Below are 22079 nucleotides of genomic sequence, written 5' to 3'. Positions count from 1 at the left end.
TGTGTTTGTCTGGTAGAACTGTTCTGTATCTTGATTGTGTTGGCGATTACACAACTCGAAGCATTTGTCAAAACACCTAGTACCATACACCAGAAAAAAATGAATTTCACTGTATGTAATTTTAAAAATAAAAAGACATTTATAATGACTATTTTGGGGAGAGTTTAAAAAAAAAAGGTGTAAATAAAATACCAGACAAGAGGGCTTCCCTGGTGGCGCAGTGGTTGAGAGTCCGCCTGCCGATGCAGTGGTTGAGAGTCCGCCTGCCGATGCAGGGTTCGTGCCCCGGTCCTGGAGGATCCCACATGCTGCGAAGCGGCTGGGCCCGTGAGCCATGGCCGCTGAGCCTGCGCGTCCGGAGCCTGTGCTCCGCAACGGGAGAGGCCACAGCGGTGAGAGGCCCGCGTACCGCAAAAAGTAAAACAAATTTTAAAAAAGAGGTATGTGTCATTAACCCCCATTTTACAAACGAAGAAACTGAAGCTTGGAAAGCATGTCTTATAGCTGATAAGGAGCAGAAGCAGGACTTGAATCAAGGGCCCTTCTTTTTTTTTTTTTTTTTGCGGTATGTGGGCCTCTCACTGTTGTGGCCTCTCCCGTTGCGGAGCACAGGCTCCAGACGCGCAGGCTCAGCGGCCATGGCTCACGGGCCCAGCCGCTCCGCGGCCTGTGGGATCTTCCCGGACCGGGGCACGAACCCATGTCCCCTGCATCGGCAGGCGGACTCTCAACCAATGCGCCACCAGGGAAGCCCAAGGGGCCCTTCTTGATTATGGACTCCACACTCCCAAACATCCCATTATGTCAACAAATGGGGGAGTTGAAGGGTGAAAAACATGTTTCAGAGCGAATTGTGGTGTCTGTGTCCCTCCTAGTGTGAACTCCCTTTGAGCTTTCCTTTCTTTGTCTTTTTCATCCTGTGATACTGAGGAGTGAAGCAGATTCTGGAAAGATAATCAGATAAGTAGGCGGATGATATAAGTTGGAGATTTTATTATAGTTTTGACACGTTTCATGACAAGCAGTAATCATCCTCAGTGTTCAGTTGTCACTTGAGAAAATGTAAATGCTACATCTGCTCACGGCCTGTCTTTTCTTCCAGACAAAAGAACATATGTTCCTAACAAGGGCGTGTGCTTTGTTCATCATCGTCGGTCCTACTAGAGAAGCCTGAGCCTTGGGACAGGTGGGGATTGGCTGAATGTGTATGGGCTCTCCTGTCCCCTGTAGCCCAGGCAAGCTTCCCAGGACTATTCTGGCCCATCGGGCGTTAGGGATCATCTTAGTCCCCATCTTAGTCTCATTGATGAGAAAACAAAGGTCCACAGGGAAAGTGTGGCTTCATCAAAAACCCATTGACAGCAAATGTCAGAGTCAGGCTGGGACCACACCTCTAGATTCCTCCTCCAGTGCTCTCTGAACTCCAAGACCCTCTGGAGTCTCCTCTCCAGCTGCAAGCAGGTCCCTAGGCTCCTGATGGAGGCGGCCTGAGTCCGCCAGTCTCTGGGAGTGCTGAGAATAGCCATGATCTATTGAGAAAAGGATGTGGCCCAGGAGCTCAACAGACAGATGTTCAGCACCACAGACAGCTCCGCTGGCCTAATTTACTTGAGAGGCTGGTTGCCCCTCGAGGCAGAGTGTCATGGGAGAGAGAAAAGTACTGGAATGATCTTAGAGACCACCTAGTCCAGCTCCTTGCTTTGTATGGGAGGAAACCCAGGAACAGATAGAATGACTTGTCCAAGGTCACACGGCAGGTCAATACAGAGCCAGAGAGGAGGGCCAGTAGCCCTCTTCCTCACACCTCTTCAGGGCCCTCAGATACCTGATTCCCATGACTTATTAATGGCACAGCCAGAGCTTGAATCAAAGTCTTCAAAATTTAAATCCCTTGCCTTTGGGGATGGCAAGAAAAGAAAAGAAAAAAAGAAGTAAAAAGAAACTGAAAGAGCACCCGGCCCTGATGGGAAGGTCTGTGATTTGGCCTCTAACTTCAAGTGTTTTTGTTTTTTTTTTTTTTTGCGGTACGCAGGCCTCTCACTGTTGTGGCCTCTCCCATTGCGGAGCACAGGCTCCGGACGCACAGGCTCAGCGGCCATGGCTCACGGGCCTAGCCGCTCCGTGGCACGTGGGATCTTCCCGGACCGGGGCACGAACTCGTGTCCCCTGCATCGGCAGGCGGACTGTCAACCACTGTGCCACCAGGGAAGACCTAGCTTCAAGTCTTTGACAGGAGCTTCCTACTTCCCCAAGGTGATGTGGCATTTTAGAAACAGTTTTGTTTCCATGGCAACCTCATTCCAGGTTTCATCTCCATGGCAATTCATTGGAGTTTTTCACCCTTTTGGTAAGTACACATGTGACTGCCGATACATACATTGCAGAAAAGTTAATATAAAGCCACATTTTTAGAAGTGGAGCATCTCATTATCTAAGTCTGCAGTCCGGAGCATAACAAGGCAGGTTCCAGGGGAGACAGGGCCCATGGCATCAAGGAACCAGAGCAGTCTTTGGGGCAGGTATGCCCTCTGACTGCCATTGTAAACCTCTTCTAATCTTTACGGATCAGTGTATCTTAAGGTCACCATGGCCATAAATAATTTCTCCTTTTCTGTGTCATCCCTCGTGCCCTGCTCATGACAAAGCCTCAGAGTTGCCTCTGATGGAAAGAAGTGCTGGGACAAGGAGAGAGGAAGCTGATTCTTCTGACTACAACCTCTGCAGTACCCCGGGAGTGACTCCACCTGCTTCCCTTGCCCATGCACCCCAGTTTGGCGTACGCTGAAACAGTTCCCACCTTTTGTGGCAGACCTTGCTTTCCTGATCTGTGAGCTGTGAGTACCCCTTCCGACCTGACCTAATCTGACACCTATTTTCCAGGATATCTTCATGGTTTCTAGTCCACTGAGGGCACCCCTTATGTTTTCCTGCAATGCTATAGATTTTCTTTAGTATCTGTCCCAGTGTTTATAATGACTCAGGGCTGGATGGAGTGAGTATATAGTCAACCATCTCGACATAACCCTCTCTTTCCCTCTCTACTTCTAGTGTTTTGGGTAACTTTTCTTGTCAACTTATAGTCTGTTTAATGATGGTGGTGAGTCGTTAATTTCTCTGCATCATCACCAACATCTTCCTCATCAGTAGTAGTGGTACTATTTCATGACTAAGGAGTCACCATCACATTCTGCAACAAAGAAAAGTGAGGAGTGCTCCCCCAAATATCCCCACATCCTGAACAATGAAACAGAAAAATCAAGGCATGGTGTAACTTCAAAATTTCAATCAAAATCATAAAATGTGCCAGCTCTTCACCTTCCAAGTATGTTTTGAACTCAGGTAGACTTGAATGTGGACCCTTAACTGTGGTTTCAGAGGAATGACCTAACAGTCTGAGCCTTGTTCTCTTCAGTGGAGATGAGAACAGTCTCTGCCTTGCAGGAATTATTAGATCTGGGTTATGAAAAAAATAGAAAGGATTATGAGATAAAATATGAAAAGTGCTTCACACCATTCCTGGCATGTGGAAGATCTTCTCTAAATGGCAATATTAGCACCTAAAAAGGGAGTCATTACCATGGAATTTTATTTGCATCTGACTGAAGTGAACACTTACCCTCCTTGTGTTTTGTTTATTTCATGACACGTCTTTGATCCCTATGATGCATGACGCCCCTTGAAAGCAGAGGCTGTGTCTTCAATTCAACCAAGTTTTGTGATGTTCCTAAACAGAATAAAGCATCATGCTCGGCACCATAGAAAATACACACACAGAGGAGACAGTTCTGGTCCTCGAGGGTAGTGTAGTGATGGAGCTCTGTCACACCGTAGAGCTGCCGGGGTAAGAGATGCTGCCTCAGGGTAGGGACCCCACACCCCCGCCCCAGCTGCCATCTCAGAGACCTAGACACTTGCCTGGTTTGGCCTGCCCTGAGCTGGGTTCGGGGATCTGGACATCCTATGTACCTGGTAAGATCTTGATTGGCAAGAGAGGATCGTGGGCGGCACACAAGGAATGCTACTCAGAGATCCCACCAAATTCCCTGGTATAAAATGTGTGACCCAGGGCTTCCCTGGTGGCGCAGTGGTTGAGAGTCCACCTGCCGATGCAGGGGACATGGGTTCGTGCCCCAGTCCAGGAGGATCCCACATGCCGCGGAGCGGTTGGGCCCGTGAGCCATGGCCGCTGAGCCTGCGCGTCCGGAGCCTGTGAGAGGCCACAACAGTGAGAGGCCCACGTACCGCCAAAAAAAAAAAAAAAAAGTGTGACACACACATACCCACCCCCCCCACCCTCCCACACACACCCCCTTCCCCCAACATTGGAATGCTGGATGTGGCCATTTTTTGTCTGTGCCCACCACTTGTCAGGCTTCACTGTCCCTTCTAAACCTCCCCTAACACTCCAGGCTGCTCTTGGCCTGCTGCTGAGTTGGGGTCTGGGGAGAGTTTGGGCAGAGCGACTCCCAGAAGCCAGACCAGCATGGCTCTGTGTGAACTGGATTCAGACAAACAAGTGGGAAAGTAAGTGGATGTTGTGATGTAAGCCCTTCCTAGTGTCCCCCATTCCAGAGGAGCTCTTGCTAGTGAGAGCACAACTGACCCCAGATATTCCATCCCTGACTCAGAGGAAGGGAAGCAGAGGGTTTGACCTAGTCCCTGAGACCCTCAATACCCGAGGGCTAGTGGTCCTGAGGAGCAGTGCAAGTACCCGCGGCTGCAGGCCAGGCTAGACTCCAGTTCTGCTATTGCCTTGCTCACCCCAGTGCCTGCACGGTACCTGGCCCACAGGAGATTCCCAGTAGACACTCATTGAAAGGATGAACAGGGGCAAGTCCGTTAAATGGAAACTTAGTTTCCTCTCCTATAACAGGCTCATGGGAGAGTGTGTGCTCTTACTCACCGAGCTGTTGTGGTCAGCAAACAAGAGCATATGGAGGGAAGGCTGGAGTCACAGGCAGGGCTGAATCCTAGCTCTGCCCCTTCCTGGCTGGGTGACCTCAGACAACCTCTTAGAGCCTCAGTTACCTCACCTGTAAAATGGGAGCAGTAATGAAACCTTCCTCAGCAAGATGGGAGCTCAGTGCTCTGCTCATTAGACACACGATACATTATTTTTGTCCTGATTATGAGAGTGCTTTGAAACCTACAAAATGCTTTGCAAATACGAGTTACTATTTTTCTGTCCAAGATCCCTTTTCAGAGAACCAAATATATCTTGCTGGGGAAGAGTTCACACCTTAAACAAAAATAATGATAATCATAATCATTGTCTTTATTGGCTGTTTATCACATGCCAGGCACTGTGTCGGCTACTTTATACTCATCATCTCATGGGAGCTGTGGCTACTATGGCTTCCATTCTATAGATGAGGAAACTAAGGCTCAGAGAGATTGAGTTACTTCCCCAGAGTCACAGAGCCAGGAAGCAGGGCGGCTAGGATTTCAAAGACCAGCGTCCAGGACTTCTCTTCTGAACCCAGGACCTCCAGAGATTTGGCCCCTGAATCTTGGGCAGCCCTTGTTGGAAGATCTCTCCCTGCACAGGGGTGGGGAGTGAGGAGAGGGCATTGGAGAACCAGGCTCTTTCTTGGTCCAGTGCCCGATGCCCCAGGCTCAGGACTCTGATCTAGTCCCGCCTTTCACCTGAAGCACTATGCTTCGTGTGCTCGCTCTTTGGTACCTAAGGGTGCCCACCCCTGAGGTTTATATAAGAGAGCTCTGTAAACACATTGCAGGACATCAGGGCTTCGAAAGAACTAAGATGGACTGCAGAAGAGATGTCACCCTCCACCCTTCCCTGGACCCCACTCACACTTGCTAGTTTCCTGTTTGGGGCTTGAGCCTGGCTTTGTGTGCACCTGCCTGTGTGTGCATACTTGTCCACATGGGTGTGCCAGTCATGGGATGGGGTGCACAAACACACATGTTAGTACATGTCTTCATTGTCCTTTTTCTTCTTTACAGTGAGAAAATCCTGCAAAGCTTCCCCATTAAGGCTTTTCCTTTTTCAGCAAATTCAGGAAACTTAACTCTTGAATCCCCTTCTCTTGCCCCAGTTGCAGATCCATTTTATTAGAGGGAAGTTCTCGTAGTGTTTGCTCCAACTTGGTCAGCCAGAAGACAGTGTCTAAGCTGTGTCCCTGCCAAAACTCCCATTTTTCCTGTCATTTGGGTTTTACGTGAACACCTGCGGCTCTCTGACCTCCATTCTTCAGGCCATCGGGTCAGCCGGGCTCCAGACAGCTGTGCTACACAGAGCCAGATCCCCAGGTTGCCCCAGTTGTCCAAGGCTGCTCTCACCAGATCAAGCTGGGCTACTTACCCAAACCAACAACAGAGCATTCTTCACATTGTGGGTTTAACTCTGCAGTAGTTTCTGGCCCCTATCCTTTACTGGACTGGCCTAACTGGATGAACTCTCCCAGGTCTGAGATTGGGGTGGTGGGGTGGGTGTGGGTGGGAAGATGACACATCCTAATGATGATGATTCTTTTTTTTTTTAATATTTATTTATTAATTTATTTGGTTCCACCGGGTCTTAGTTGCCGCACGCGGGCTCTTTTAGTTGCGGCATGCATGTGGGATCTAGTTCCCCGACCAGGGATGGAACCCGGGCCCCCCCTGCATTGGCAGCACGGAGTCTTAACCACTGGATCACCAGGGAAGTCCCTAATGATGATGATCCTGGTTACACAGGAGGGCTCAGGAGCCAGGAGGATTCTGAATCCTTCATAATCAGTGACCATCATGGGCTTCCCTGGTGGCGCAGTGGTTGAGAGTCCGCCTGCCGATGCAGGGGACACGGGATCGTGCCCCGGTCCAGGAAGATCCCACAGGCCGCGGAGTGGCTGGGCCCGTGAGCCATGGCCGCTGAGCCTGCGCGTCCGGAGCCTGTGCTCCGCAACGGGAGAGGCCACAACAGTGAGAGGCCCGCGTACCGCAAAAACAAAAACAAAAACATAGTCAGTGACCATCTATGCTTTTGTTGAGATGCTGTGCACCCCCTCGCAAACCTCGTAGGGAACTAGCGTTGGAGACATGAGATGGCGCTCATACAAGAGAAGTATACTTCTCTTCCCAAAGCCAAGTAAGGCTTCAGCCACCTTCCTTCTCATTCACCTTCACTTCTACCCATGGCAAAAGAGAGAAGAGGGGGAGAAATCCACTAGAGCCCTCCCCCCAAATCTTCCAAGCACCAGGGTGCCTGAGTGGGGTTGGCACTAGGGCTAAGGGGGATATACACAAGCTACAAAGACCAGCTTTCTCTCCTCCTGTCCCCCACCCCCCAGTTTCAGTTCTTCCCCACACCAGACACTTGCAGAGAGCAGAGCCACTCACACTTCCCCTTGGCTGTGAGTGCCAAGGTTCTAACTGCTTAACACGGCTTTAAGGAAATTCTGCACCTATAAGAGGTGCCAGGGTTCTGGGAAGCAGGGGGCATCTCATAATGGGAGCTTCCAAATTCCCTGAACACAGCTACATTGGAGGTCATTTGCTCCATTTTAAACATCCTGGGTCCTTCAAACCACAAAGCCCTCTCCCAAGCATACGTTCCACCCACCCAAACTCTCCTCCCCATGCTGCAAGGGCACATCTTCAGAATCTGCTCACCTACCCTCTACAAGGGTAGCGTCAAGCAAGCCCTTACATGGGGCTTTGGGCCCTATAATTAAAATTTCCCTCGATCTAGACTGCTGCCCACACATTAATTGAATTTTATTTGCCCACTGTTCTGATGTATTATTTTTGCTATTTTCTCCGTTTTGGACTCAAGTAACTGATTTTTTTTTTCCATCTCACGGAATAGATTCAAATTTTCCAGGGATTTAATTGATCTCACCAGCTATCCCGCCAGCCTGCAGGACCTGCCTCCCTGGCTGTACGCGTAGAAAACAGGACCTTTTTTCCTCCCCGGCTGCAGCTTCCGAGTGGGTCTCAGGAGCCCGCGACCAGCCCCGACAGCTGCCCAGTCCTGAGGCCTGGCGTCCTGTGACCTGCCTAAAGTACTTGCTAGTAGGCTACACACGGCCCACCCCCGCCCACCCCCACCCCCACCATACACACACATCCCACAGGAGTGCGGGCGGAAGCCGCGGGAAGCCCGACGGCTGTAGCTTTATTGCAAGATTTCTTCTCAAATGCGAAATCAAGCCAACAAGCTCAGGGACTCGGATTCGTCAACAGCGGCGCCCCCCCGCACGCTGCTCGGAACTCGCGCCCACTCCACCCCACCTACGTACACACAAAGTTCCCACGCCAGTGACCTCAGCCCCAAGTGCATCCCACAACTTCTCCCACCCTGCCCAGAACTTCCTTTCAAAGTAACAGTTAAGAACCCCCATCCTCTACCCTCCCACCCCGCAACGCTGGACCGCACGCAGGACCGAGTCGGGTGTGGAAGTCCCTTCCCGCGCCGCCGCCTAAGGTCCCGCAGTGGCCCGGGCCCGGGCGCCCGGAGGCACGTCGCTGCCCCTCGCGCTGCCCGCCAAGAGGCGGCGGCAGAGCCCGGGGAGGGGGAACCAGGGTCCTGGGCTCCCTTCTCCGTCTTCTTCCAGCCAAACTGCCGAGGGCGGGCCGAGGCGGCGCTCAGTACAGCCCCAGAATGGCAGCGCCCACGTCCTTGGAAGGCCGGCGCTCCTGCATCAGAAAGTTAATCATGCTCTCCGACTTGATGAGCAGGTTGCAGCCCAGGAAGAAAACGCCGAAGACCACGGTGAGCGACAACACGCAGAGCACGGCAATCTGCGCCACGCGCGACACCCACAGGCTGCGCTCATCCGGAGCCAGCCCCGCGGGGACCCCGTCACTGGCGGACAGCGGCGCGCCCCCGGGGCAGCAGCCCAGCCACGTGCCCAGCCCGTGGCTGCGATTTCCCACGGCGGCCCCGCCGCCGCCGCCGCCCAAGCCACCCGCCGCTTCCAGGCCGCTGTGGTTCAGGAAGGTCGCGTTCATCGCCGCTCGGCGCCCGGGGTCTTGGCGCGCGGTCCGGGGCACACCGGGAGGCTCTCCGGCGTCCGCGCTCTCGGAGACGCTCGGGTCCACCTGTGTGCGTGGAGAGCAAGAGGACGGGGGGCTGCCCGCGCGCCGCACCCCTCGGGCCGCCGGCCCCTGGGCACCTGGCGGGAAGCGGCGGCCGGGAGAAGGCAGCAACAGGCTTCGCGGGAGCTGGAGCGGCAGAGCCGAGCGCGCCTGGCGGCACCGACTGCGCTCCTCGCACTCCCCGCCGCCCCTCCCCTAGCAACGGCCCCGCCCCCTCCTTCCTTCCCCATCCCCCCCCCCGCCCCAGGCCCTGCAGCGTCCTTGGGGGGCGGGAATCCCGCAGCGATCGCAGCTCCCCTAGTGTCCCAAGGCTGGAAGGGGTTGGGAGATCAGGGCAGTCCCGCTCTCGGTCGGCGAAGCTCGACACCCTCGGGGCAGCCTTGGTTCCAGCCGGGAAAAATCTCCCAAGGAACCTCTTCTGGGATTTGGTGCTCTTAGCTGTTAAGTTCTTCTTGAAGTCTGCCCTAAGTCTCTTCTCCGCTCTTTACTGAAGTCGCAGCAAGCCTTCCCAGATGTCAGAGGTGTTGCAGAGACCCCTCCCCTCGCCCCAGCGTTGCCTTCCCTCTCCTCTCTCCCCTCGTCACTGGGCAATGGCCCTGGGTGGCCGGCCGTGCCCCGCCGCTCCCACCCAGGTCCTCCCAGCCTCGCTCCCACCATCAAGGTGAGGAGTACTCTCTGCCTCCTTCCCACCTCGCCCCCAGCCCTCCCCGTTTGACATTTTCTTAATTTAAAAATGTTATTGCATTTTTCCCTTCTCCATTCCTTTTCACAAATACACGTCATTGTAAACTTGTTAGAAATTACCGATTAGCAAAACACAAAAAAATCTAAAAGCTCGTAATCCTACTACCCAGAGAGTGTCCACGTCACCGCCTTGGTACAAAATCTTCCTGTCCTTTTTCTATGTGTGTCTTTATATATGTATTCAGAATAGGGACGCACTGTTCATACATGCTGTTTTGTACATGCTGTTTTGTAACCCTTTGTCATTTAACAGTTTATCCTTTGGTAATGATAAATATTCACCTACAACAGTGGTTCTGAATTGCCCAGGGGGCTTGTTAAAACCCAGATTCCCGGGCTCAGCCCAGAGTTTCTGAATCAGTAAGCCTGTGCATTTCAAATAAATGCTCTTGCTGCGCCTCCTAGATGCACTTTGAGAATTACTGGTCTGCAGCATCATTTTTAGTGAAGGAATTGTATATTGTAGTCAAAGTACAGACTGTTACAATTTATTTAACCAAATTCTCTATTTTTGGATATTTGACTTGTTTCTCTCTCTCCCTTTCTTTCTCTTTCTCCCTCCCTTCCTTCCATTCCTTCCCTTCTTTCTTTCTCTTCTCCCTTCCTTCCTTCCTTCCTTCCTTCCTTTCTCTTTCTTTCTTTCTTTCTTTCTTTCTTTCTTTCTTTCTTTCTTTCTTTCTTTCTTTCTTTCTTTCTTTCTTTCTTTCTTTCATCAGAAACAAGATTACCATAAAGAACCTTGTAATGAAATCTTGGTACAGAAACTGTAATTTTATTTATTTATTTTTTTGCGGTACGCGGGCCTCTCACTGTTGTGGCCTCTCCCGTTGCGCAGCACAGGCTCCGTCCAGACGCGCAGGCTCAGCGACCATGGCTCACGGGCCCAGCCGCTCTGCGGCACGTGGGATCTTCCTGGACCGGGTCACGAACCCGCATCCCCTGCATCGGCAGGTGGACTCTCAACCACTGCGCCACCAGGGAAGCCCAGAAACTGTCATTTTTTATTTCTATTATATTTTGAAAAGTGGACCTGCAGAATCAGTAAATCACGTCTAACCAAATTGCCCTCGAGAAATGTACCAGTTTACACACCAGCCCTGTGGAGAAAGAGCATACTGCCCCCAGTCCTGTTTATTGTCAATATTTAAAAAATCATCGTGTGAATTTAGTGGCTAGTGGATGGTTTCTCACCCTTGTATTCTTTGATTGTTGAATCAAAGGAAAGAAGGAAAGCATTCAGGACTTTTTGCAATAGTCCAGGCAAAAGATGGCTGGCTGGAGACTTGGATTCCAGTGGTGGCAGTGGAAGGAGAGATAAGTGGATGGAAAGAAAGGCTTGGCAAATTGGAGGAAGGGGATTCAGGATGCCTCCAGCACATGAGCATCCCAAAGCCACCCCCTCACTATTAGTAGAACACTAATTTGTGTGTGTGTGTGTCCTGCGAAGCTATTAAATTTCTCATTTTAAAGATGAAGAAACTAACATGTATGCGCGCGCGCGCGCACACACACACACACACACACACACACACACACACAGGAGAGATTAGGGAAAGACCCAGCTCACCTCCTCAGTCTTAAGAAAGCAACCTGGCACAAGGGCACTCAGAGTTTTCTGGGCAGGAGTCTCCCTTTCCTGACCACCCCTCAGAGCCATGATAGAACAGGATGAGAACAGGTATCTGGCCTAGACATTTTGTCCTCTGCGTTTGACCAGCTGGGTTTCTTTAGAGAAATGCTTTTATGTCTTTTGTCCATCCTTTTCCTGAGACCAACCCCTGACCTTTGATATACCCTGGACTTGGAGCCCATGGCTTTGACCCCATCCAGCTGAGGTCAGTCAAGCTGTCTGCTGCACAGAAAGGTTGGGGAGGGGTGAGTAAAGGTGGGGTACAGGGGCCTGCCTACTCCAGCAAGAGGCTGTGAGGAGGCTCATGGTTGGCCTTTCCTTTATTAAGCACCTATTATATGCTCAGTGCATTCAATATATTACCTCACTGAATTCTTACAGTGGATGTCCCCTTGACATGATGAAACAGAGACTCAGAGTGGTTATTTGACTTACTTAAGACCACACAGCTAGTTAAGCATCAGAGCCAGAATTTGAGCCGAGATCTGTCCTGTTCCAAAGCTACACTCTTTTTTAAAAAAATTTATTGAAATATGGTTGATTTACAATGTTGTGTTAATTTCTGCTGTACTGCAAAGTGACTCAGTTATACATATATATTTTTTCATATTCTTTTCCATTATAGTTTGTCACAGAATATTGAATGTAGTTCCCTGTGCTATACGGTAGGACCTTGTTGTTTATCCATCCTGTATATAATAGTTTACATCTGCTAATCCCACACTCCCAGTCCTTCCCTCCCCTACCAACCCCTCCCTTGGCAACCACAATTCTGGTCTCTATGTCTGTGAGTCTGTTTTTGTTTTGTAGATATGTTGGTTTGTACCGTATTTTAGATTCCACATATAAGTTATATCACGAGGTATTTTTCTTTCTCTTTCTGACTTACTTTGCTTAGTATGGTAATCTCTAGGTCCATCCATGTTGCTGCTAATGTCATTATTTTATTCTTTTTGATGGTTGGGTAATATTCCAGTGTGTGTGTGTGTGTGTGTGTGTGTGTGTGTGTGTAGAGATAGATATAGGTATAGATATAGATATATCAATACTACGTCCAAAGCTACACTCTTAATTATAACCGTCCCCTTTCTTCCATCATCCCTGAGCAGCTTTCTCTGGTTACGTGGCAGGAGAGGAAGGTGTTGTCTGTGACCTGGGAGCAGGAAGGGGGAGAGAGAAACTTGGGCTTGTGGAAGTAAACAAAGACCACCCAAATGAACAAGCAAGGGCTATTCATTCACAGCTTACTACAGTAGGGGAGTCAGCCACCATTACTTGAGTTTGGCAGAGACACAAAGGCAGATAGAGGAGCGGGAAAGCTTTGTAGCAGCAAAAAGGGCCGGCTTCAGGTGTGCCCCGATTGGAGGCTGCTGGCATAGAAAAGCTATAGGTGGGATGACTAGACGAGGGGCAGCCCATGTGATTGGTTAGGGGAGAATATTTAACTTTCTCCAATTTGTACTGTGTTGAAAGTGGGGGCAAAATTAGGAAAGCTTGTTATTGATCAAGGCCTGGATGTTTGGGGCTGGTTGCTACAGGGGTTGTGGTTCGGCTTCCTGGGCTGTTGCTATAGGTAGTGGGTCAGAGCACTATTTTTTTTTTTTTTCCCTTCGGTACGCGGGCTTCTCACTGCTGTGGCCTCTCCCGTTGCGGAGCACAGGCTCCGGATGTGCAGGCTCAGCGGCCATGGCTCACAGGCCCAGCCGCTCCGCGGCATGTGGGATCCTCCTGGACCAGGGCACGAACCCGTGTCCCTCGCATCGGCAGGCGGACTCTCAACCACTGCGCCACCAGGGAAGCCCCAGAGCACTATTTTTATATACGGTCTGGCCATTGTATATTCAGTCTCTCAGCCTCCTTCCCAGAGTTCAGGAGTGGGAGACCTGCCTGGCCTGGATTCAGCCAGGTGCTCCCTCCTTCTGCTTTTCCCTTCTGCCTTTCTGGAGTCACTGGTCCCAGCAAGTCCGGTTGCTATTTGATTGCATTAACTGCCTTTTTTTTTTTTTTTTTTGAGGGGGCCACCTGAGTGGCTTGTGGGATCTTAGTTTCCTGACCAGGGATTTGAACCCTTGCCCTCGGCAGTGAAAGTGCAGAGTCCTAACCACAGGACTACAAGGGAAGTCCCTGCATTAACTCTTAATTCGTATAATATCCCTGAAAGAGAAGTACATTACTTATCTCTGCATCACAAATCACCCCCAAATTTAGCAAATATTTATTAGCTCACATAGCTTCTGAGGGCCAGGAAACTGGAAGCAGCTTAGCTGGGTTGTTCTGGCTCAGGGTCTCTCATGAGGCTGCAGTCAAGGGGTTGGCCAGGGCCACAGTCACGTGAAGGCTCCACTGGGGGTAGGGGATCGGCTTCTAACGTGACTCCCCAGCAGAGCTATTGTCTGGAAGCCTCTGTTCCTGGCCCTGGAGACCTTCCCGTAGGGCTGCTTGAAGTCCTCATGACATGCAGCTGGCTTGCCTTAGAGCAACTCTTGAAGAATGTGCTGGAAGGTGAGCAACCGGTGGAAGGGGGAGGGGCAGAAGAGTGAGGTTGCAGAGTAGAACATGTCAGCTGTCATTGTTACTTAATCTTCACAGCGAGCCTTGCAGAGAGAAGTCAGAAGCCCCATTTGACAGATGAGAAAATGGAGGCTCCGAAAGGAGAAAAATCTTGCCTGAGGTCACAGAGCTGGTACCTGGCACAGCCAGAATTTCAGCCCTTAGCTACCTTATAACCCAGCCCAAGTTTGTTCCAGCACGTTCTTTGTGCTTTGGGGGGGAGGGGGAGGGGGGATGGGAGTGTTTCTCTGTTAGAGAAAGACCACCCTCCCCCCAGGCCCCAGGGCTTGGGAGGGGCCTCGGGAGCCTAAGAAGGTGCCTATCAACTGGGCTGCCTTCCCGCTCTAGAATGAGGAAGCCAGAGCCTCTGGGCCCAGCGGCCACCCACACAGGACTATTTTTACCCTCCACCTCAGTGACAAGCCTGCATCTCCCAGCTCTGGAAAGGCCGTCTGGGCAGTCTGGCTGCCCCAGGAAGAACCTCCACCCAGAGGCCACCGTTGTCCCCGCAGCTGTTTCTAGATGAACCTCTAGCTGTCCACCATGCCTTGGCCATCCGGGGTTGGTAAGACGATTCCACCCCTAGATTCAGAGACTAATAAAACACCCCCAATTAGTATCAGTTGCCGGATGGACCTATCTGAACCGAAATGTTTACATCTGAAGGTATTTTAAATTGTTCACATTTCTAAAAAGGTTAACAAAGTGTTCTACGCATGAACCATTTTAATCAAGAGGTAAGAATGATTTTACTTGCGTATTCAACTGTACGCACACAAACACACACACACAAAATGTCAATAGATGACCATTGTACAACAGTGCACTTCAGGGAAGCCCAAAAGCCCTTGAAAGGAATTCATTTTCTGAAGTGGTTTCAAACAGCTGCCCTGAGCCTCCTGTTTATGCCCTTAGTTTGTTTGGCAAACTCTTCCTGGAGCAGGCAAAGGTTGCCTTCGGCCCAGGTCCTGTCCAAATGATCTCACGTTTTACATTGGCAGAGGGGAAGTTAATGATTTCCTGCATCTGGTACAGAATTTAAATAAACACAGATTGCCCTGTTTAGCTTTTGCCCCTCCTCGAGAGACTTCGAGGCTGGCCCCTGCTCTGTTCACCCGTCCAAGGTGGAGAGCAGAGGAGCGCCACTCTTCACACCAGGGTGCCTTTGCCCAAAGCATCAGGGGAAATGCCTCAGGGGTGTCTGTGCCGTAGCAGAAAGGGGGCAGTACCTGTGTAAGTACTGTGCAGTGGAGAACTTGAGAGCAGGTATCACAGGTATCAGGAACTTCACACGCCACCTCCTACCACCTGTCTGATTTGTGTTTCAGAGAATACCTGGATTTTGGAGATCTGGAATCTATTTCTGCCTCTGCCCCTAATTGGCTATGTGCCCTTTGACAAGTCACCCATCCTCTCTGGGCCTTGATTGGCTCATCCATAAATCAAGGGAGCTGAAACAGATCATCTTCAATAAAACTTTATTTATAAAACAGGGAGTGGGCCATTTGGATCATGGTTTGCCTTCCTCCACCCTCTGTTTCCTGGAAGGTGGGGGAGGGGATGTGCAGAGAGCATTGGGCCCAAGATCTGTGCCTGGTCTGCACCTAAACCACTACTTGGGCCTCCCTTACCCCATATATAAGATGAGAAGCATGGTTAGTATCTTCATTCCCCAAACTGTGCTTTCTGGATCAGCAGTTCTGTGAGGTCTGTACAAAAGTGGCACTGACCTTAACAGATTTCTTTACTACAGGACTTCTCAGGGCCTTTAGTATGTTGATGTGCATTGTGAATTTCCCGGGGGGGGGGGGGTGGGGGCGGGGTTGCAGGATGCGGTGTGTAACAATGGGATTCTTTTTCCCTACCCACCTACTAATATTTTTTGCCACTGTGCACCACTCAGCACAGTTAGGGAAATGCCCTGTAACCTCCCCAAAGCCTCTGTTTCCTTCCCTGCAGAACAGGGGTGATAAATGGTTTCTGCCTCCTAGAATTGTTGGGAAGGGTAAATGAGGTAATGCCTGGAAGCGGGCCTGGCACAGGGCCTGGCACAGAGTAAGTGTTCAATAAATGCTGGCGGTGATTATTTATAATGAGGTTCTTCCCTTCCAGCTCTGACATGCACTTCCAACGGCAGCGTGTAATTAGACCCCAAAGCAACTGGCTCCTCGAGCCGAAAGAACAAGGCTGGAGGAAGGAAAAAGGAGGAGAAATATCCTTCTGGGTTGCCCATTTGGCACCAGCCTCACTGCCAGTCGTCACAACAGGGGAATGTAGCAAAATGCCAACCCCTGATGACTAGGCTCAGGGGAGCTGGTGGTTCCCTGTTTAGCTCAGACGCTGTGGGGAATATCGGAAACTGAGGAGAGGAGAGGGCTAGGACCAGCGCTGCTTTGGGGTCAAGCAGAAGAACCCCACAGCATCCCAAGTGGGTCAGCCTCCCTTTCTCACCGTCCGGGCACGGTGATCTTGGCCATTTACAGGTCTGTGTGATGTGCTGGGGGAACAGTGACAGGAGTGCTGAGTCAGAAAAGGTAAACAGGAAAATGCAGACAAGGGCAGGAAGAGCAATCCGCAGAGGAAGCAGCATCTGCCATGGCTCTGAAGCCTGGGGAAGCATAGGGCTGTAGTCACAGGGACCCAGGGGTGGGGCGGCAGTGCGGAGGAGTGACAAAAGAGAAGGCTACAGGGTGGGCGGGGAAGTCAGCGGGGAAGCATTTACATTCCCCTGGATTAAAAAAGAAAACAAACTCTCCTCTGTATTTTTAAAAAATTTGACAATGAACGTGTATAGCTCTTATAAGAAGAGAAATAATGTTTTTGAGAAAGGAAAATGATCACCCTTGCAACCATGTAGAGATCACTCTGGATGCTACTGCAATTGACCAGACAAAAGGTAAAGATGAGCAATTCCACTCGCAGGTGTACATTCCCAAAGAGTTGGAAATGTACAAATACACATACATGCGTGTTCACAGCAGCACTGTGCATAGTAGCTGAAAGGTGGAAACGACCAAATGTCCATCCACAGATGAATGGACAAACAAAACGTGGTCTAGCCATTCAAATGGGATATTATTCATAAAAAGGAACGAAGGACTGATGCACGCTGCCACGTGGATGAACCTCAAAAACTTTAGGCTAAGTACAAGCAGCTGGACACAAAAGGTCACATACTGTATGATATCATTTATATGAAATATCCAGAGTCGGTAAATCCATAGAAACAAAAATGCAGATTAGTGGTTGCCAGGAGCTGGCAACAGCTTAAAGGGTGTGAGAGAAAGTCGCAGCATTCAGAACGCTGAAATCTCCCATAGTTTGGTCATAAGCCCTCTCTATAGCTTAAGCTACCTCGAGCTGACTTTCACTTATACAGAAGAGTCGTATCTAATTCACCTGATACCATTCCATAAGCCTCTTTGCCAAAGTTCTTAAATCAAGAATAAAGTCACCAGGGACTTCCCTGGTGGTCCAGTGGCTAAGACTCTGCGCTACCAACGCAGGGGGCCCGGGTTCCATCCCTGGTCAGGGAACTAGATCCACACGCTGGCAACTAAGAGTTTGCACGCCGCAATAAAGATCCCATACGTGGCAATGAAGATGCTGCGTGCTGCAACTAAGACCCGGCGCAGCCAAATAAATAAATAAATATATATATATATATATATATATATATATATATGAGAAAAGAATAAAATCACCTACGGGTGGGGGGAGAGGGAATTGGATGAAGGTGGTGAAAAGGTGCAAACTTCCAGTTACGAGATAAAAAAGTACTAAGGATGTAATGTACAACATGTTAAATATAATTAACACTGCTGTATGTTATACATGAAAGTTGTTAAGAGGGTAGAGTCCAAGAGTTCTCATCACAGGGAAAAATATTTTTTTTCTTTTATTTTGTATCTATATGAGATAATGGATGTTCACTAAACTTATTGTAGTAATCATTTCATGATGTATGTAAGTCAAATCTTTATGCTGTACACCTTAAACTTATGCAGTGCTGTATGTCAATTATATCTCAGGAAGGCTGGAAGAAAAAAAAAGAAGAAAATGATCATACTATCAATGTTTCTGAAAGCCATGATGAACATGTGCAATGGGAGGAACTTGAAGAACCTTCTACAAGGTTTATAATGATGAAAAAATGGAACCAAATTAAATGTCCAAGAAAAGGGGGTTGATCGGGCTTCCCTGGTGGCGCAGTGGTTGAGAGTCCACCTGCCGATGCAGGGGACGCGGGTTCGTGCCCCGGTCCGGAAGGATCCCACGTGCCGCGGAGCGGCTGGGCCCGTGAGCCATGGCCGCTGAGCCTGCGCGTCCGGAGCCTGTGCTCCGCAACGGGAGAGGCCCGCGGACTGGAAAAATAAAAGGGGGGGGGGTTGGTCAAATTACAGTGCATCCCTTCAGCAAAAAGAATGCAAGGCCACCATGGGAAAATGATTCTGTGGCACGGGGGCCCTCCAGCTTGGCCACACATTGGAACCACCTGGGGAGTCTTAAAAGTCCCATAGACCAACCCCATCCCAGGCCCATTATATCGGCCTGGGGGTGGAACCCAGACGTGAATATTTGTTAAGCTTTCCTGGGGGGTTCTAATGAGAGCCACTGTTGGAGAACATAGAAATATGGCCACTATATGCAGTCATTCCTTGATATCCAAAGGGAATTGGTTCCAGGACCTGCCTTGGATACCAAAATCCGCAGATGCTAAAGTCCCAGAGCTGGTCCTCCATATCTGCGAATATGGAACCTGCCTTGTATTGGAAAAAGTCTGCTATAAGGGGACCCGCGCAGTTGAAACCTGTGTGGTTCAAGGTCAACTTTATTGTTAAGTGAAGAGAAGCTAATAATCTAACAGAGTATACCCTATGACTCCTTTCTGGTAAATTTCTACCTGTGTGTGCACACACACACACACACACATACACACAGACTCACATAGATGAACAATAGGTGTGAAACATTGATGTGCTCATCTCTGTAGGATGGGGCTATGAGAGACTTTGATATTTTTCGTTTGATTATCTGTATTTCCTCTATGTTCTAAAGTAAACATTATGTCTTGTAATAAGTACAAAAAAAGATAAAGTCATCATCTTAAAAAGTCATATACTTTTCATTTCAGGAAAAAGACAGAAATGAGCATCTAATCAAACAAGGTGTCTGCAGGTCATCTGCGAACACAGAACATCCCTAGGGGTGCTGCCACTGCAGCCCAACCGAGAGGCAGGTCCCAGCCTCCTGGCGACACCTGGGTTCTGTGAGTTAGTCAGGTGCTCCTGCCTGTAAGCCTCAGGCTCCTCCAGGGTTAAATGGGATGGGTTTGCCGGCCTCACAAGATTAACGGCATGAATGTGCAGCGTCCGGCACAAAGTAGGCGCTGGATGCAGGCTGCTTCTTCCTCCATCGGTAAATCTCAGAGTCAGAGCCTGCAGCCCGTCAGCTCCTTGCTTGTCTTGCTGAAGGAGAAGGATTGGTTTTGCCCAAGTTCATCCACAGCTGCTGGTCCCCAGTGCTGCTGCAGCTGTGCTAGCCAGTGGCCACCTCTCACTGGCTTTGGCTGGGAATCTCTGCTGCCCGTGGAATTTTCCTGGGCTCCCTAGAAAGACCCCAGCTTCTCATCAGCACAACCTGTTGACCCTCTTATCAACATAGTCTGTATCCACCATCCCCAGGTTGGGTCCCATCTGCATAAAGAAAGAAGGGCTTTCAGTCTTCCTGGGGTTGCTCACCTTTAATAAAAATGACAATTGTAGCTGCCATATATGGACCCTACGTGTGCCTGGGCTTAACACCCTCTATCTCTCAGCCTTGACTCTGCCGGGCATGGGATGATACTATTCCCTTTTCACAGGTGAGGCTCAGAGAGGTGAAGGGACTCAGTCATGGTCACACAGCTGATAACTGGCAGGCCTGTCTGGCCCCCAGGTTTCTCCACTCTACCACACTGCCTTCTAGCTGTCTCTGTTCCCTTTTCTATCCCAGTGGATTCTCATGTGCGGCCAAGTTAGATAACTGTTTTTACAAAAGCAGTGATTCTCAACATTGACTATGGAATTGCCTAGAAAGATTTTTCTAGGACATTGGAGGGTGTGGGGTGGGAAGGGTGGAGGTGGGAGGAGGGCGAGTGGGTGGGTAGCCACCAGAAGGGGACACTCAGGGCCTTCTGCGGTTGTGGTAATGTTCTACTTCTTGATCTGGGGGCTGGGTACTTGGGTTGTTCATTTATTTGTGAAAGTCATTGAGCTGTACACTTATGATTTGTGTGCTTTTCTACATACATGTTATTCTATGGTAAAATTGTTTTAATTATTTTTTTAAGTAAAGGACAAAAGGCAGTTGTCCTCAGCCACGTCACTGCCTCCTGGGAAAAGGCAGTCTGTGGCCCCGGATTCATCATCTTAAGGATGCTTTTCACGGCATCAGGCAGTTGTTGGCCTTTGAGTCTGTGCCTGTCCTTGACAGTGAGCAGACACTTCTTCCAGGGCTCACGCTACGCTTAGCTGTAAAAGGTCCACTGCTGCTGCTCTGGTACTCAGGGACCGTCAGGCCCTGTGGCTGGGCTCAACACCCCCTCCCTCCCCACAACTGCACTCATATGACCTCACTCTGCCCAAGCCCTGGGACCTAGGGCAGCAGGGATGGAAACAGCTACAGCCCAGCACCTGGGCCTAAGCTGTGAGTTCCCTGCTGACTTCTGCCTTGTATCATAATTTGAGTCACTGGATACGTGTTCTCTGACCTTCACTTACTGACTCTCTGATTTTTAGCTGGGCCCATGAATGTGTGAAATGAAGACGGTATTTCCCATTGTCATTTGTGGCTAGGTCTAGTTATGTGACTCAGTTTTGGCCAATAGAATCTAAGTGAAGTAGTCTGCACAATTTTAGAAAATGCCCTAAAAAAGGAGACTGCTCTTCTCCTTCCCCTACTCTTTCTTGATACCTGGAATATGGCAAGGAAAGGCCGAGTCCCAGCAGCCTTTTTGGTCCAAGGAGCAAAGTTATGATTGAAGATGACAGGGGAGCCTGGGTCCTCTCTCTCTTTCATCTCCTTTGTACCATGGAGCACCCTGTTGGTGGTAGACTGACTCCCTTGGGGTGTCTTAACTTGAGAAGGAAATGAGCTTCTACCCTGTTTGAGCCAGTGATAGCTGGGGTTTTCCATTCCTCTCCACTCAGCTTAATCCTAACTAATCCTCATGGCTTCTGATTTGATCCTTAGCTTGAGTTTCTGCCTTGGTCACCTGCCCAGTATGAGGCTGAGGGCCCTGCCTTGCCCCTCCTGTGCACTGGAGTTCTGTCCCCGCCCCGTCTCAGTGCCACCTACTGGTGCCCCCCATCCATGCTCCCTGCAGGATTGTGTGTTGCTGCATTTGCCTCTTGCCAGGGAGAAGTATAGTCTGCCGCTCCAGTTGCTTTCTTAGAGTGAACCCTGCTGCTTCTCTCTCATCCTCTTACCGTGGCTCCTGCCCTGTGCCTGACAGGCTGGCAGCTCTCTGGACATCTACAGCAGGACCGATGCCTGCAGGACCTTCCCCAGTGGGCAGGTCCACGAGCAGCCAGTTCTGGAGAGGTAAAAACAATGGAACCTTCATTCATGTATTCATTCAACTATTTATCAAGTGTCGATCTTGGGCACTGGGGACACAACAGTAGGACCAGGTCGAGAGATGGTGCACTGGGTACAAGCACAGGCTGTGGAGCAGGAACGGCAGACACAGGCATCAAAGACCCTGGAACTGATCACAGGAATTTTTAGGGGTTTCCTTTAAGGTTATTCCCAGGACCTTGGTTACATGTGCAAGTCTGCGTATGTCACTACACCTCTCCGGCCTTCAGCCTCCTCACCTTCCCCATCTGAACATGACAAGGCTGAACTGGGTGATGTTTAAGATTCTGTGCAGATCTGTCCTCCTATGAAGGGAGAAAAAGGCCTAGGAGTCCTTAAGCCCAGGTTTGCCACCCATGGGCTGCTGCCTGATTTAGGGCCTTAAGACAACTCCTATTTAATTATTTATTATAATTCTGTGGGTTGATGGGGGCTCAGCTGGACAGTTCTTCTGGTAACAGTTCCCTTTACCCCTCTGACCTCTGTGCTCATA

General features: G+C 50.0%; 2 protein-coding genes and 1 non-coding gene across 8 annotated transcripts in view; 2 read left to right on the top strand and 1 right to left on the bottom strand.

Annotated features, from left to right (window-relative positions):
• Window positions 1–758: 758 nt before the first annotated feature.
• The window catches only part of LOC132511221 (lysozyme-like protein 6), a 36927-nt gene continuing 15606 nt past the window's right edge, over window positions 759–22079 (top strand). For 3 of the 6 annotated variants that reach the window (XR_009537556.1, XM_060134234.1, XM_060134233.1), the window contains exon 1: window positions 759–2834. Coding sequence is in view for 1 of the 6 variants with exons in the window: in XM_060134232.1 (XP_059990215.1) it covers window positions 21496–21550 (55 nt within the window). In the remaining 5 variants the exon portion in view is untranslated. Of the gene's footprint in view, window positions 2835–7810; window positions 8016–17997; window positions 18103–20369; window positions 21551–22079 lie in introns of those variants that run through there. The other 3 variants (XR_009537555.1, XR_009537554.1, XM_060134232.1) reach the window with 3 other exon arrangements.
• RPRML (reprimo like) lies at window positions 8380–8955 on the bottom strand. Its single transcript, XM_060134237.1, has one exon. It carries the CDS (start codon window positions 8953–8955, stop codon window positions 8590–8592), a length of 366 nt encoding a protein of 121 aa, XP_059990220.1. The 3' UTR covers window positions 8380–8589.
• TRNAG-ACC (transfer RNA glycine (anticodon ACC)) lies at window positions 17430–17502 on the top strand. The gene has a single exon. It is a non-coding gene; the product is annotated as a tRNA-Gly (tRNA).

Source organism: Lagenorhynchus albirostris, chromosome 20 (assembly GCF_949774975.1).
Source record: "Lagenorhynchus albirostris chromosome 20, mLagAlb1.1, whole genome shotgun sequence".
Lineage (NCBI taxonomy): Eukaryota > Metazoa > Chordata > Mammalia > Artiodactyla > Delphinidae > Lagenorhynchus > Lagenorhynchus albirostris.
This window is presented reverse-complemented; position numbering and strand designations above follow the sequence as displayed.